At 45.2% G+C, this 16,923-nt stretch overlaps 1 protein-coding gene across 2 annotated transcripts in view; it reads left to right on the top strand.

Moving 5' to 3' along the window:
* Positions 1-970: 970 nt before the first annotated feature.
* POLRMT (RNA polymerase mitochondrial) overlaps positions 971-16,923 on the top strand; it is a 126,748-nt gene continuing 110,795 nt past the window's right edge. For both annotated transcript variants that reach the window (XM_069767830.1, XM_069767829.1), the window contains exons 1-2: positions 971-1,104; positions 10,215-10,307. In XM_069767830.1, coding sequence (XP_069623931.1) covers positions 1,011-1,104; positions 10,215-10,307 — 187 coding nt within the window. In that variant the 5' untranslated portion in view covers positions 971-1,010. The remainder of the gene's footprint in view (positions 1,105-10,214; positions 10,308-16,923) is intronic.

Genomic DNA, 16,923 nt, shown 5'->3' with positions numbered 1-16,923 from the left:
AGCTACATCATATAGCTACATCATATAGCTACATCATATAGATACATCATATAGATACATCATATAGCTACATCATATAGCTACATCATATAGCTACATCATATAGCTACATCATATAGATACATCATATAGATACATCATATAGATACATCATATAGATACATCATATAGATACATCATATAGATACATCATATAGATACATCATATAGCTACATCATATAGATACATCATATAGATACATCAGATAGCTACATCATATAGCTACATCATATAGATACATCATATAGATACATCATATAGATACATCATATAGCTACATCATATAGATACATCATATAGATACATCATATAGATACATCATATAGATACATCATATAGATACATCATATAGCTACATCATATAGATACATCATATAGATACATCATATAGATACATCATATAGATACATCATATAGATACATCATATAGCTACATCATATAGATACATCATATAGATACATCATATAGATACATCATATAGCTACATCATATAGCTACATCATATAGATACATCATATAGCTACATCATATAGATACATCATATAGATACATCATATAGATACATCATATAGATACATCATATAGATACATCATAGGTCTTCTCTCCTTCTTTGATGCCGGCTCCGGCGCTATGCTCGCATCTTTTCTAGCACGACAGCTGATCTGATCAGTTGTCATGTGCCCTTAACAGCAGCAGGTGGAATTGTGGGCATGCTGGCATCGTCTGCCACCTCTTTACACCTTTTACAGACTACCTGATAACGAGGGTAGAAGTCAACAAGTTGTTCTCGCACATAAACTACACGTCCCAGCAGCCCCTTCTCTTGTCGCCATGGTGGCGGTAGTTCGCATTCCTAGCGCTCTATACTGTGGAGCTTTGTGAGGAACTACATTTCCCGTGATGCAGTAGCCCTCGTCCTGACCCCGCAGTTCCGGGTGGTTATGGCGGCGGTGTAGACCGGCACGGGGATGTCGGTGATAAGGCTCGGTTCTCTTTCCCGGCTGCTTCGGGAACAGGTGACTCCTGGGACAGGGCTGTGTTTCGGTTGTCGCCGGGTCAGAGGTGAGTGTAATGGAGACACGTGAGCCCGTGACCTCTAACCTGTGCCGTGCGGCTGGCACATGTACACATGTCGCGTTATCTGTAGAACGCACTGGACATGCACGTGTCCTCTGGGCAGGTTCTACAACTGGTTCTTCCAAGATGGTGGCACCACATTACAGCCCTTTGTGGACTCCTCGCCCAATTATTTGGCACTAATGCCATAGATTATGCCAAACGTAAGGTGCCCGGAAGGGAAGGTTTCTATCATTAACCCTTTGACCCCCCCGTGCAGGCCAGACCCTATAGTGCATGTCTAGTTATGTTGTGTCATACGGCCACAAAGGACTGTTACTAATTGGAGAGCTCCAGTGGCTGAGGAATGGAGAGAGGGGCCACACGCTCCATGGCATCTCCCACCTGTCCCCATCGCCCCGTAACATGCCCACAGCAGGGAATATTCAGCTCCTGGCAGATGGTGATGGGGTGAGAGCGGGCGGCTGCCAAGCTTCAGCGGCATCACAGAGTAAGGACAGCCAGGTCAATGGGAACATTATCTGGTTCTCTATCCCACCAAAATTCCACCATGTCTGTATAAAAGACCCAATTGTGGTATTTGTTCTATCTCAATCAAATCCAGTTTTGTAGCTGCAGTGGTGATATGCCAATGAGTGGGTGACTGGCCACGGGGCGGTGTGTCTCGTGCAGACTGGCCACGGGGCGGTGTGTCTCGTGCGGACTTGCCACGGGGCGGTGTGTCTCGTGCGGACTTGCCACGGGGCGGTGTGTCTCGTGCGGACTGGCCACGGGGCGGTGTGTCTCGTGCGGACTGGCCACGGGGCGGTGTGTCTCGTGCGGACTGGCCACGGGGCGGTGTGTCTCGTGCGGACTGGCCACGGGGCGGTGTGTCTCGTGCGGACTGGCCACGGGGCGGTGTGTCTCGTGCGGACTGGCCACGGGGCGGTGTGTCTCGTGCGGACTGGCCACGGGGCGGTGTGTCTCGTGCGGACTGGCCACGGGGCGGTGTGTCTCGTGCGGACTGGCCACGGGGCGGTGTGTCTCGTGCGGACTGGCCACGGGGCGGTGTGTCTCGTGCGGACTGGCCACGGGGCGGTGTGTCTCGTGCGGACTGGCCACGGGGCGGTGTGTCTCGTGCGGACTGGCCACGGGGCGGTGTGTCTCGTGCGGACTGGCCACGGGGCGGTGTGTCTCGTGCGGACTGGCCACGGGGCGGTGTGTCTCGTGCGGACTGGCCACGGGGCGGTGTGTCTCGTGCGGACTGGCCACGGGGCGGTGTGTCTCGTGCGGACTGGCCACGGGGCGGTGTGTCTCGTGCGGACTGGCCACGGGGCGGTGTGTCTCGTGCGGACTGGCCACGGGGCGGTGTGTCTCGTGCGGACTGGCGACGGGGCGGTGTGTCTCGTGCGGACTGGCGACGGGGCGGTGTGTCTCGTGCGGACTGGCGACGGGGCGGTGTGTCTCGTGCGGACTGGCGACGGGGCGGTGTGTCTCGTGCGGACTGGCGACGGGGCGGTGTGTCTCGTGCGGACTGGCGACGGGGCGGTGTGTCTCGTGCGGACTGGCCACGGGGCGGTGTGTCTCGTGCGGACTGGCCACGGGGCGGTGTGTCTCGTGCGGACTGGCCACGGGGCGGTGTGTCTCGTGCGGACTGGCCATCCCACTGATCATGTTATCGGTACCTGTGGGCATTGTGGTGTCACCACCAGCCCTTAGTAGACCTCTGCCTCCCTGTTGCTGCGCAGTGAAGCTGAGAGTGCACTTCCTGGCCCCATCAGTGCATTTTGCATGCCCAGCAAGGCAGCAGTGATGTACAACCAACCGCAAGGGTCTTACAGCTCCTATGTTACCACCAATTCTAATTTGCGTTGAACCCATGTGCAGTTCTGGACTGTGCAAAGTCATGCACTAACTATATGGGTGCCATATTTCCAATTATAAAGTCAAAGCAGGAATATCATTAGTTGCCATGGTCCGCAGCTCCAATTTTTGTCTGATCTTTGTCCCTAATGTTCATTATAAAATATTTTCATGTTCAGCTACTGCAGTGGAATTCAATTTATCTCGCTTATATAGTGCCATCATATTTTGCAGCGCTTTACATACATTATCACTGTCCCCACTGGGGCTCACAATCTATATTCCCTATTAGTATGTGTTTGGAGTGTGGGAGGAAACCGGAGCGCCTGGAGGAAACCCACACAAACTCCTCTCAGATGTCCTTGGTGGGATTTGAGCTCAGGACCCCAGAGATGCAAGGTTGCAGTGCCTTATCAAAATTCAGCTTGAATTACCGTATATACTCGAGTATAAGCCGACCCCCCCTAATTTTGCTAAAAAAAACTGAGAAAACTTAATGACTTGAGTATAAGCCTAGAGTGGAAAATGCAGCAGCTACCGGTGAATGTCAAAAATAAAAATAGATACCAATAAAAGTAAAAATAGAGACATCAGTAGGTTAAATGTTTTTGAATATCCATATTGAATCAGGAGCACCATATAATGCTCCATACAGTTCATGATGGGCCCCATAAGATGCTCCATACAAAATACGCCCCATATAATGCTCCATACAGTTTATGATGGGCTCCATAAGATGCTCCATATTAAAATATGCCTCATATAATGCTGCACAAATGCGGATTATGGCCCCATAAGATGCTCCATAGAAATATTTGCCCCATATAATGCTGCACATGGCCCTATAAGATGCTCCATACAGATATTTGCCCCATGTAATGCTGCACATGGCCCCATAAGATGTTCCATACAGATATTTGCCCCATATAATGCTGCACATGGGCCCATAAGATGCTCCATACAGATATTTGCCCCATATAATGCTGCACATGGCCCTATAAGATGCTCCATACAGATATTTGCCCCATATAATGCTGCACATGGCCCCATAAGATGCCCCATACAGATATTTGCCCCATATAATGCTGCACATGGCCCCATAAGATGTTCCATACAGATATTTGCCCCATATAATGCTGCACATGGGCCCATAAGATGCTCCATACAGATATTTGCCCCATAAGATGCTCCATACAGATATTTGCCCCATATTATGCTGCACATGGCTCCATACGATGCTCCATACAGATATTTGCCCCATATAATGCTGCACATGGCCCCATAAGATGCTCCATACAGATATTTGCCCCATATAATGCTGCACATGGCCCCATAAGATGTTCCATACAGATATTTGCCCCATATAATGCTGCACATGGGCCCATAAGATGCTCCATACAGATATTTGCCCCATATAATGCTGCACATGGCCCCATAAGATGCTCCATACAGATATTTGCCCCATATTATGCTGCACATGGCTCCATACGATGCTCCATACAGATATTTGCCCCATATAATGCTGCACATGGCCCCATAAGATGCTCCATACAGATATTTGCCCCATATAATGCTGCACATGGCTCCATAAGATGCTCCATACTGATATTTGCCCCATATAATACTGCACATGGCCCCATAAGATGCTCCATACAGATATTTGCCCCATATAATGCTGCACATGGCCCCATAAAATGCTCCATACAGATATTTGCCCCATATAATGCTGCACATGGCGCCATAAGATGTTCCATAAAGATATTTGCCCCATATAATGCTGCACATGGCCCCATAAGATGTTCCATACAGATATTTGCCCCATATAATGCTGCACATGGCCCATAAGATGCTCCATACAGATATTTGCCCCATATAATGCTGCACATGGCCCCATACAGATATTTGCCCCATATAATGCTGCACATGGCTCCATAAGATGCTCCATACAGATATTTGCCCCCATATAATGCTGCACATGGCGCCATAAGATGTTCCATAAAGATATTTGCCCCATATAATGCTGCACATGGCGCCATAAGATGCTCCATACAGATATTTGCCCCATATAATGCTGCACATGGCTCCATACAGATATTTGCCCCATATAATGCTGCACATGGCCCCATAAGATGCTCCATACAGATATTTGCCCCATATTATGCTTCACATGGCTCCATACGATGCTCCATACAGATATTTGCCCCATATAATGCTGCACATGGCCCCATAAGATGCTCCATACAGATATTTGCCCCATATAATGCTGCACATGGCGCCATAAGATGTTCCATAAAGATATTTGCCCCATATAATGCTGCACATGGCGCCATAAGATGTTCCATAAAGATATTTGCCCCATATAATGCTGCACATGGCCCCATAAGATGTTCCATACAGATATTTGCCCCATATAATGCTGCACATGGCCCATAAGATGCTCCATACAGATATTTGCCCCATATAATGCTGCACATGGCCCCATACAGATATTTGCCCCATATAATGCTGCACATGGCCCCATAAGATGCTCCATACAGATATTTGCCCCATATAATGCTGCACATGGCGCCATAAGATGTTCCATAAAGATATTTGCCCCATATAATGCTGCACATGGCCCCATAAGATGTTCCATACAGATATTTGCCCCATATAATGCTGCACATGGCCCATAAGATGCTCCATACAGATATTTGCCCCATATAATGCTGCACATGGCCCCATACAGATATTTGCCCCATATAATGCTGCACATGGCTCCATAAGATGCTCCATACAGATATTTGCCCCCATATAATGCTGCACATGGCGCCATAAAATGTTCCATAAAGATATTTGCCCCATATAATGCTGCACATGGCCCCATAAGATGCTCCATACAGATATTTGCCCCATATAATGCTGCACATGGCGCCATAAGATGTTCCATAAAGATATTTGCCCCATATAATGCTGCACATGGCGCCATAAGATGCTCCATACAGATATTTGCCCCATATAATGCTGCACATGGCCCCATAAGATGCTCCATACAGATAATTGCCCCATATAATGCTGCACATGGCCCCATAAGATGCTCCATACAGATATTTGCCCCATATAATGCTGCACATGGCCCCATAAGATGCTCCATACAGATATTTGCCCCATATAATGCTGCACATGGCTCCATACAGATATTTGCCCCATATAATGCTGCACATGGCCCTATACAGATATTTGCCCCCATATAATGCTGCACATGGCCCCATAAGATGCTCCATACAGATATTTGCCCCATATAATGCTGCACATGGCCCCATACAGATATTTGCCCCCATATAATGCTGCACATGGCCCCATAAGATGCTCCATACAGATATTTGCCCCATATAATGCTGCACATGGCCCCATAAGATGCCCCATACAGATAATTGCCCCATATAATGCTGCACATGGCTCCATAGGATGTTCCATACAGATATTTGCCCCCATATAATGCTGCACATGGCCCAATAAGATGCTCCATACAGATATTTGCCCCATATAATGCTGCACATGGCCCCATAAGATGCTCCATACAGATATTTGCCCCATATAATGCTGCACATGGCCCCATAAGATGCTCCATACAGATATTTGCCCCCATATAATGCTGCACATGGCCCCATACAGATATTTGCCCCATATAATGCTGCACATGGCCCATAAGATGCTCCATACAGATATTTGCCCCATATAATGCAGCACATGGCCCCATACAGATATTTGCCCCATATAATGCTGCACATGGCTCCATAAGATGCTCCATACAGATATTTGCCCCCATATAATGCTGCACATGGCGCCATAAGATGTTCCATAAAGATATTTGCCCCATATAATGCTGCACATGGCCCCATAAGATGCTCCATACAGATATTTGCCCCATATAATGCTGCACATGGCGCCATAAGATGTTCCATAAAGATATTTGCCCCATATAATGCTGCACATGGCCCCATAAGATGTTCCATACAGATATTTGCCCCATATAATGCTGCACATGGCCCATAAGATGCTCCATACAGATATTTGCCCCATATAATGCTGCACATGGCTCCATAAGATGCTCCATACAGATATTTGCCCCCATATAATGCTGCACATGGCGCCATAAGATGTTCCATAAAGATATTTGCCCCATATAATGCTGCACATGGCGCCATAAGATGCTCCATACAGATATTTGCCCCATATAATGCTGCACATGGCCCCATAAGATGCTCCATACAGATAATTGCCCCATATAATGCTGCACATGGCCCCATAAGATGCTCCATACAGATATTTGCCCCATATAATGCTGCACATGGCCCCATAAGATGCTCCATACAGATATTTGCCCCATATAATGCTGCACATGGCTCCATACAGATATTTGCCCCATATAATGCTGCACATGGCCCTATACAGATATTTGCCCCCATATAATGCTGCACATGGCCCCATAAGATGCTCCATACAGATATTTGCCCCATATAATGCTGCACATGGCCCCATACAGATATTTGCCCCCATATAATGCTGCACATGGCCCCATAAGATGCTCCATACAGATATTTGCCCCATATAATGCTGCACATGGCCCCATAAGATGCCCCATACAGATATTTGCCCCATATAATGCTGCACATGGCTCCATAGGATGTTCCATACAGATATTTGCCCCCATATAATGCTGCCCATGGCCCCATAAGATGCTCCATACAGATATTTGCCCCATATAATGCTGCACATGGCCCCATAAGATGTTCCATACAGATATTTGCCCCATATGCTGCACATGGCCCCATAAGATGCTCCATACAGATATTTGCCCCATATAATGCTGCACATGGCCCCATAAGATGCTCCATACAGATATTTGCCCCCATATAATGCTGCACATGGCCCCATACAGATATTTGCCCCATATAATGCTGCACATGGCTCCATAAGATGCTCCATACAGATATTTGCCCCATATAATGCTGCACATGGCCCCATACAGATATTTGCCCCATATAATGCTGCACATGGCTCCAAAAGATGCTCCATACAGATATTTGCCCCATATAATGCTGCACATGGCCCCATAAGATGCTCCATACAGATATTTGCCCCATATAATGCTGCACATGGCCCCATAAGATGCTCCATACAGATATTTGCCCCCATATAATGCTGCACATGGCCCCATACAGATATTTGCCCCATGTAATGCTGCACATTGCTCCATAAGATGCTCCATACAGATATTTGCCCCATATAATGCTGCACATGGCCCCATACAGATATTTGCCCCATATAATGCTGCACATGGCCCCATACAGATATTTGCCCCATATAATGCTGCACATGGCCCCATAAGATGCTCCATACAGATATTTGCCCCATATAATGCTGCACATGGCCCCATAAGATGCTCCATACAGATATTTGCCCCCATACAATGCTGCACATGGCCCCATACAGATATTTGCCCCATATAATGCTGCACATGGCTCCATACAGATATTTGCCCCATATAATGCTGCACATGGCCCCATACAGATATTTGCCCCATATAATGCTGCACATGGCCCCATAAGATGCTCCATGCAGATATTTGCCCCATATTATGCTGTACATGGCTCCATAAGATGCTCCATACAGATATTTGCCCCCATATAGTGCTGCACATGGCCCCATACAGATATTTGCCCCATATAATGCTGCATATGGCCCCATAAGATGCCCCATACAGATATTTGCCCCCATATAATGCTGCACATGGCCCCATACAGATATTTGCCCCCATATAATGCTGCACGTGGCCCCATACAGATATTTGCCCCATATAATGCTGCACATGGCCCCATACAGATATTTGCCCCGTATAATGCTGCACATGGCCCCATACAGATATTTGCCCCCATATAATGCTGCACGTGGCCCCATACAGATATTTACCCCCATATAATGCTGCACGTGGCCCCATACAGATATTTGCCCCATATAATGCTGCACATGGCCCCATACAGATATTTGCCCCCATATAGTGCTGCACATGGCCCCATACAGATATTTGCCCCATATAATGCTGCACATGGCCCCATACAGATATTCGCCCCCATATAATGCTGCACATGGCCCCATACAGATATTTGCCCCCATATAATGCTGCACATGGCCCCATACAGATATTTGCCCCATATAATGCTGCACATGGCCCCATACAGATATTTGCCCCATATAATGCTGCACATGGCCCCATAAGATGATCCATACAGATATTTGCCCCATATAATGCTGCACATGGCCCCATACAGATATTTGCCCCATATAATGCTGCACATGGCCCCATAAGATGCCCCATACAGATATTTGCCCCCATATAATGCTGCACATGGCCCCATACAGATATTTGCCCCCATATAATGCTGCACATGGCCCCATACAGATATTTGCCCCCATATAATGCTGCACATGGCCCCATACAGATATTTGCCCCCATATAATGCTGCACATGGCCCCATACAGATATTTGCCCCCATATAATGCTGCACATGGCCCCATACAGATATTTGCCCCCATATAATGCTGCACATGGCCCCATACAGATATTCGCCCCCATATAATGCTGCACATGGCCCCATACAGATATTTGCCCCCATATAATGCTGCACATGGCCCCATACAGATATTTGCCCCATATAATGCTGCACATGGCCCCATACAGATATTTGCCCCCATATAATGCTGCACATGGCCCCATACAGATATTTGCCCCATATAATGCTGCACATGGCCCCATACAGATATTTGCCCCATATAATGCTGCACATGGCACATAAGATGTTCCATACAGATATTTGCCCCATATGCTGTTGCTGCGATAAAAAACAAAAAACAAAACACACACTACCTCTCATCACTCAGGCCCCCGGCACTTGCTATACTCACCTTTACCGTTCCACCGCCGGCGTCGCTGTGTCTTCCCGTCCTCTGCACTGACTGTTCAGGCAGAGGGCAGTGGGCACATTAATCGTGTCATCGCGCCCCCTGACCTGAGCGTCACTGCAGAGGACGGGGAAGACGCAGCGGTGTTCACACATCGCAGTAAAGCCACATTTTTTTCTGTCACTGTTTGACCATGATCAGTGAACTCTTCCTGAGGACTGACAAAGGAAGCCTATAAGATTAGTACAAATAAAAGCAGGTTATGTATTCATAGAACTGAATTGTTTGTTTTTTGTTTTTTTCAACCAAAGGTTGCCTTCTGGGAAGTGCACAGAGATATTCTTCTGCCAAGCCGAAAAATGAGATCGGTGGCAGTGAGCGATGCCGATTGGAACTCGTTGAAGGTCTGTGCAAATTCTTAGCTGATATACACGTTGCAGATTTGGTGCGTTTTTGTTTCTGCGCGGATTTGTGACAAAACCTGATGCAAGCAATGAGAAACCTAAAGTGTTAGGCTAGTTTCATATTAGCGTTTTGAGGAGCTGCGGGCTTCCTCCGTAAAGCCCTGCCGTCAGCCGCTAGCTCCGCCTACTTCTGCATGCGGCCTGCGTACATATCTTTAACATTAGGTACGCAGGTTGTGCGGGTGTATGAGGATGCTTCCGCATGCGTTGTTTTGATGATGCGGAGAAAAAAAAATTGCTACAAGCTGCGTCCTTCGCTGGTCGCCGCATCGTCAAAACAACACATGCGGAAGCATCCGCATATAGCGGCACGACCTGCGTACCTAATATTAAAGATAGGTACACAGGCCGCATGCAGAAGTAGGCGGAGCTAGCGGCCGAGGGCGGGGCTTCACTGAGGAAGTCCGCAGCTCCTCAAAACGCTAATGTGAAACCGGCCTAATGCACACATTGAGTATTTTTGACTTGCAGACTTGGTGCAGAAAATAATCAGCAGTATGTCAGTTCTGTGTTTGTGCCCTGTGTTTTCCCCAATGACCTCTCCAATTAGTCAAAAACACATGCAAAATCTTTTTGCAGCTGTGTGTCCTGCCAAGAGCTGCAGAAATGGTGCAGAAATTTTACTCAATGTGTGCACATCTCCTTACTGTTTTCACATTTTATTTAATAACAATACTTGTTTATTCTACAAAATCACTGAACATTACATGGTCCTGGAGCTAGGTTCACACCTGTATTCAAAATTCCATTCTACAAACAGAATAACAGAATTCATGTTTAACCCCTTCACCCCCGGAGCTTTTTCTGTTTTTTTTTTTTTTCATTTTTGTTTTTCGCTCCCCTCCTTCCCAGAGCCATAACTTTTTTATTTTTCCGTCAATATGGCCATGTGAGGGCTTATTTTTGCAGGACGAGTTGTACTTTTGAACGATACCATTGGTTTTACCATGCCATGTAACAGAAAACGGGAAAAAAAATTCCAAGTGTGATGAAATTGCAAAAAAAGTGCAATCCCACACTTGTTTTTTGTTTGGCTTTTTTGCTAGGTTCACTAAATGCTAAAACTGATATTATAATTCTCCAGGTAATTTCGAGTTCATAGACACCTAACATGTCTAGGTTATTTTTTATCTAAGTTGTGAAAAAAAATTCCAAAGTTTGCTAAAAAAAGAAAAAAAAATTGCGCGATTTTCCGATACCCGTAGCATCTCCATTTTACGTGATCTGGGGTCGGTTGAGGGCTTATTTTTTGCATGCCGAGCTGGCGTTTTTAATGATACCATTTTGGTGTAGATACGTTCTTTTGATCGCCCGTTATTGCATTTTAATGCAATGTCGCAGCGACCAAAAAAACGTGATTCTGGTGTTTCGAATTTTTTTCTCGCTTTTTTTTTAGTTGATAGATCGGGCGATTCTGAACGCGGAGATACCAAATATGTGTATGTTTGATTTTTTTTAAATTGTTTTATTTTGATTGGGGTGAAAGGGGGGTGATTTGAACTTTTATATATTTTTTTTATATTTTTAATCACTTTATTTTTTTTTTAAATTTTGGCATGCTTCAATAACCTCCATAGGAGGCTAGAAGCATGCACTACACGATCGCCTCTGCTACATAGAGGTGAAGCACAGATCACCTCTATGTAGCAGAAATGCAGGTGTACTTTGAACGCCGACCACAGGGTGGCGCTCAAAGCAATCGGCCATCAACAACCATAGAGGTCTCAAGGAGACCTCTGGTTGTTATGGCAATGCACCGCTGACCCCCGATCATGTGACGGGGGTCAGCAGTGCGAGCACCTCCAGCCGCGCGGCTGGGAGCGCTAGTTAGATGCCGCTGTCAGCGCTTGACTGCGGCATTTAACTTGTTAATGGGTGCGGGCGGATCGCGATTCTGCTCGCGCTCATTGCGCACACATGTCAGCTGTACAAAACAGCTGACATGTCGCGGCTTTGAGGTGGGCTCACCGCCGGAGCCCACCTCAAAGCAGGGGATCTGCCAGCTGACGTACTATTCCGTCAGCTGGGAGAAAGGGGTTAAAATGTATCCATTAAGGGGAATGTGTCAGTTTCCCCTTAACTATTTATATGTGCATGTTGCTCTCTCAAAGACAAGTCCAGCAAAACCTTTATATGGCTGGTCCGTCCCTCCATTACTGAGAAATCAGTGTAGGAATGGATATACAGTTAGGTCCATATATATTTGGACAGAGACAACATTTTTCTAATTTTGGTTATAGTCTAGACATTACCACAATGAATTTTAAACAAAACAATTCAGATGCAGTTGAAGTTCAGACTTTCAGCTTTCATTTGAGGGTATCCACATTAAAATTGGATGAAGGGTTTAGGAGTTTCAGCTCATTAGCATGTGCCACCCTGTTTTTAAAGGGACTAAAAGTAATTGGACAGATTCAATAATTTTAAATAAAATGTTCATTTCTAGTTCTTGGTTGAAAACCCTTTGTTGGCAATGACTGCCTGAAGTCTTGAACTCATGGACATCACCAGACGCTGTGTTTCCTCCTTTTTGATGCTCTGCCAGGCCTTCACTGCGGTGGTTTTCAGTTGCTGTTTATTTGTGGGCCTTTCTGTCTGAAGTTTAGTCTTTAACAAGTGAAATGCTGCTCAATTGGGTTGAGATCAGGTGACTGACTTGGCCATTCAAGAATATTCCACTTCTTTGCTTTAATAAACTCCTAGGTTGCTTTGGCTTTATGTTTTGGGTCATTGTCCATCTCTAGTATGAAATGAGGACCAATCAATTTGGCTGCATTTGGCTGGATCTGAGCACACAGTATGGCTCTGAATACCTCAGAATTCATTCGGCTGCTTCTGTCCTGTGTCACATCATCAATAAACACTAGTGACCCAGTGCCACTGGCAGCCATGCATGCCCAAGCCATCACACTGCCTCCGCCGTGTTTTACAGATGATGTGGTATGCTTTGGATCATGAGCTGTACCACGCCTTCGCCATACTTTTCTCTTTCCATCATTCTGGTAGAGGTTGATCTTGGTTTCATCTGTCCAAAGAATGTTCTTCCAGAACTGTGCTGGCTTTTTTAGATGTTTTTTTTAGCAAAGTCCAGTCTAGCCTTTTTAATCTTGATGCTTATGAGTGGCTTGCACCGTGCAGTGAAACCTCTGTGGATACCTTCAAATGAAAGCTGAAAGTCTGAACTTCAACTGCATCTGAATTGTTTTTTTTAAAATTAATTGTGGTAATGTCTATAACCAAAATTAGAAAAATGTTGTCTGTGTCCAAATATATATGGACCTAACTGTATAAATGAGGATGAAGTGCTTTCTGCTCATTCAATCTCTTCCAAGCCTTTGACATTGTCTCTCTTCCTCGCTCAATGACTCTTCCTCATTCTTTTCTGACTGCTCCCTAGCCGGAAATCACACAGTAAATGAGTTGTTAGTGAAGCAGGAGGAGGTGGCGCTGGGTGGGAAATAGAGCTAGAGTGACAGAGGCTTAAGATCTACAGTGAGCTGGAGTGACAAAGGCTTCAGATCTACAGCCTCATTTGCATATTTAATCAAACACTGATTTCTCAGTAATGGAGGGACAGAGCGGCCATGTAAAGGTATTGCAGGACTTGTCTTTGGAAGAGCTACATGTCCATATAAATAGTTTTGGGGGTGAAATTCTGATGATAAATCCCCTTTCAATAATTGATGCAAATGGAAGCAGAGGGACCTCATTGATTATTATGGGGTTTGTTTTGTTTTATTTTTTTGGAAAGGAAGAAAAAAACATACCACATTGACTTTTTTTTTTAAATGAAGAAGAATGCAAAAATTACCATTTATCTGTTCCTAAAACGGAACAGACAAACAGTATTTCTGAACATAGGTGTAAACCCAGCCTATGCATGGAAAAAAGATTTTCTGTGCAAATATTTGTCACCAATCTATGTGGAAACAGATGCATTTCCACTTTGTACAGACACATCCCTAGACATCCTGCTACACAGATACACACTGCATACAGGATGCGCTCCAATCTCAATGACCTCCTGCTTGAGATACCATGCTGTTATCTACTGCCCTCCTGTAATATGGATCCTACCATGATGTGTGTACAGGAGGGCACTGTCCGTGAGCTGATGCCTCTCTGTGTATGGAAAGGTTAATGAGGGGAAGCAGGGGTAGAGTAGTGAAATATGGGGAAAACCTTTAGGGCTAAGGGGTGGCGAGCATCTAGTTCAGACCTCATGCATGCCAAAAGCTCGCCAATCCTCACTCCCTGCTTCTGCCACATTTAGGAACAATTACCTTGCAGTGGCATTTACATATACAAATAAAAATGACATTTTAAAATGCTTTCGCCTTTTTCCTGCCACCCTAGGACTTGATGTAATTATGTGCAGGCCTAAACTGTGATTCAGTCTTAAAGAGAGGGATAATTTAATGGCCTGCCTTCAGGAACCAGACTCAGAGTCCCAATAGAGTGTGGTTTCTGAAATTCCTAGCCATCTCGCCATTTTGGCAACTGCTGGCTTCACTGCCATGGGTGGAGAATATTTTGTTGTCATAGTGTTCCCCAACCAACTTCTCGGGAGGCACCAGTGAGACTAAGGCACTCCGCATTTGGCTCCACAGCTTTACATATTCTCATGCCCTATAATGGTACCAGGGGTCATAGTATTATTAGAATATGGTACCATATCAATGGCTTTAACCAAAGTGAGAAGAACTGTATCACAAAGTCATGCGTTCATAGGCCTTTAATATTTGTTGTTACTAATCGCCTTATGTCTTATTTGAAAGTTTTGGGATCTCTGAGTCCGGGTATACACATACGCCACATAGAAAGCCACACTAATCTTATGGTCTGATGTCTATGATAAAATGCCGGTGAAGCAGGGACTGCACCGTGCCAGGAGCAGGTGAGTATAACGGGGAGGGGAGCGCTGCGCTATACTCACCTGCTCCTCGTTCCAGTGCCGCTCCATCTTCAGCATCTTCTGCAGTGACGCTCAGGTCAGAGGGCGCAGTGACGTGGTTAGTGCGCGCCCTCTGCCTGAACGTCAGTGCATAAGACACTGAAGATTGAGTGGCGCCGGAACAAAGTCAGGTGAATATTGAAAGTGTCGGGGGCCTGAGCGATGGAGAGGTGAGAGTGTGATTTTTTTTTTTTTTTTTTTTATCGCAGCTACAGCAAATGGGGTAAGTGTCTGTATGGAGCATCTTATGGGGCCATAACATTTGTGCAGCACTATATGGCGCAAGTGTCTGTATGGAGCATCTTATGGGGCCATAATCAACATTTGTGCAGCACTATATGGGGCAAATGTCTGTATGGGGCCATAATCAACATTTGTGCAGCACTATATGGGGCAAATGTCTGTATGGGGCATCTTATGGGGCCATAATCAACTTTTGTGCAGCACTATATGGGGCAGGTGTCTGTATGGAGCATCTTATGGGGCCATAACATTTGTGCAGCACTATATGGGGCAAGTGTCTGTATGGAGCATCTTATGGGGCCATAACATTTGTGCAGCACTATATGGGGCAAGTGTCTGTATGGAGCATCTTATGGGGCCATAACGTTTGTGCAGCACTATATGGGGCAAGTGTCTGTATGGAGCATCTTATGGGGCCATAATCAATGTTTGTGCAGCACTATATGGACCAAGTGTCTGTATGGGGCCATAATCGACGTTTGAGCAGCACTATATGGGGCAAGTGTCTGTATGGAGCATCTTATGGGGCCATAATCAAAGTTTGTGCAGCACTATATGGGACAAGTGTCTGTATGGAGCATCTTATGGGGCCATAATCAATGTTTGTGCAGCATTATATGGCGCAAATATCTTTATAGAGCATCTTATGGGGCCATAATCAACGTTTGTGCAGGATTATATGGGGCAAATATCTTTATGGAGCATCTTATGGGGTGATAATCAAGGTTCGTGCAGCACTATATGAGGCACATGTGTCTATGGAGCATCTTATGGGGCCATTATTAACCTTTATGCAGCATTATATGGGGCATCTATATATATATATAATTGCCTAAGGGTTTTTCCGTCTGTCTGTCTGTCTGTCCTGGAAATCCCGGCTCTCTGATTGGTCGAGGCCGCCAATCAGCGACGGGCACAACGACGATGATGTCATAATGGTTGCCATGGCGACGATGATGTCATAAAGGTTGCCTCGACCAATCAGTGACGGGCATAGTCTGCTGCGAATTCTGGAATCATCTTTTTCCATATACTACTGGGACATGCATATTCTAGAATACCCGATGCGTTAGAATCGGGCCACAATCTAGTATATATATATATATATATATATATATATATATATATATATATATATATATATATATATATATATATATATATACATATACATATACATATACATATACATATACATATACATATATATATATATATATATATATATATATATATATATATATATATATATATATATATATATATATATATATATATATATTCTACTATATAATTGTCTAAGGGTCACTTCCGTCTGTCCTTCGTTCTTTCTGTCACGGATATTCATTCGCTGATTGG

The sequence above is a fragment of the Ranitomeya imitator genome, chromosome 1, assembly GCF_032444005.1.
Source record: "Ranitomeya imitator isolate aRanImi1 chromosome 1, aRanImi1.pri, whole genome shotgun sequence".
Taxonomy (NCBI): Eukaryota; Metazoa; Chordata; class Amphibia; order Anura; family Dendrobatidae; genus Ranitomeya; species Ranitomeya imitator.
This window is presented reverse-complemented; position numbering and strand designations above follow the sequence as displayed.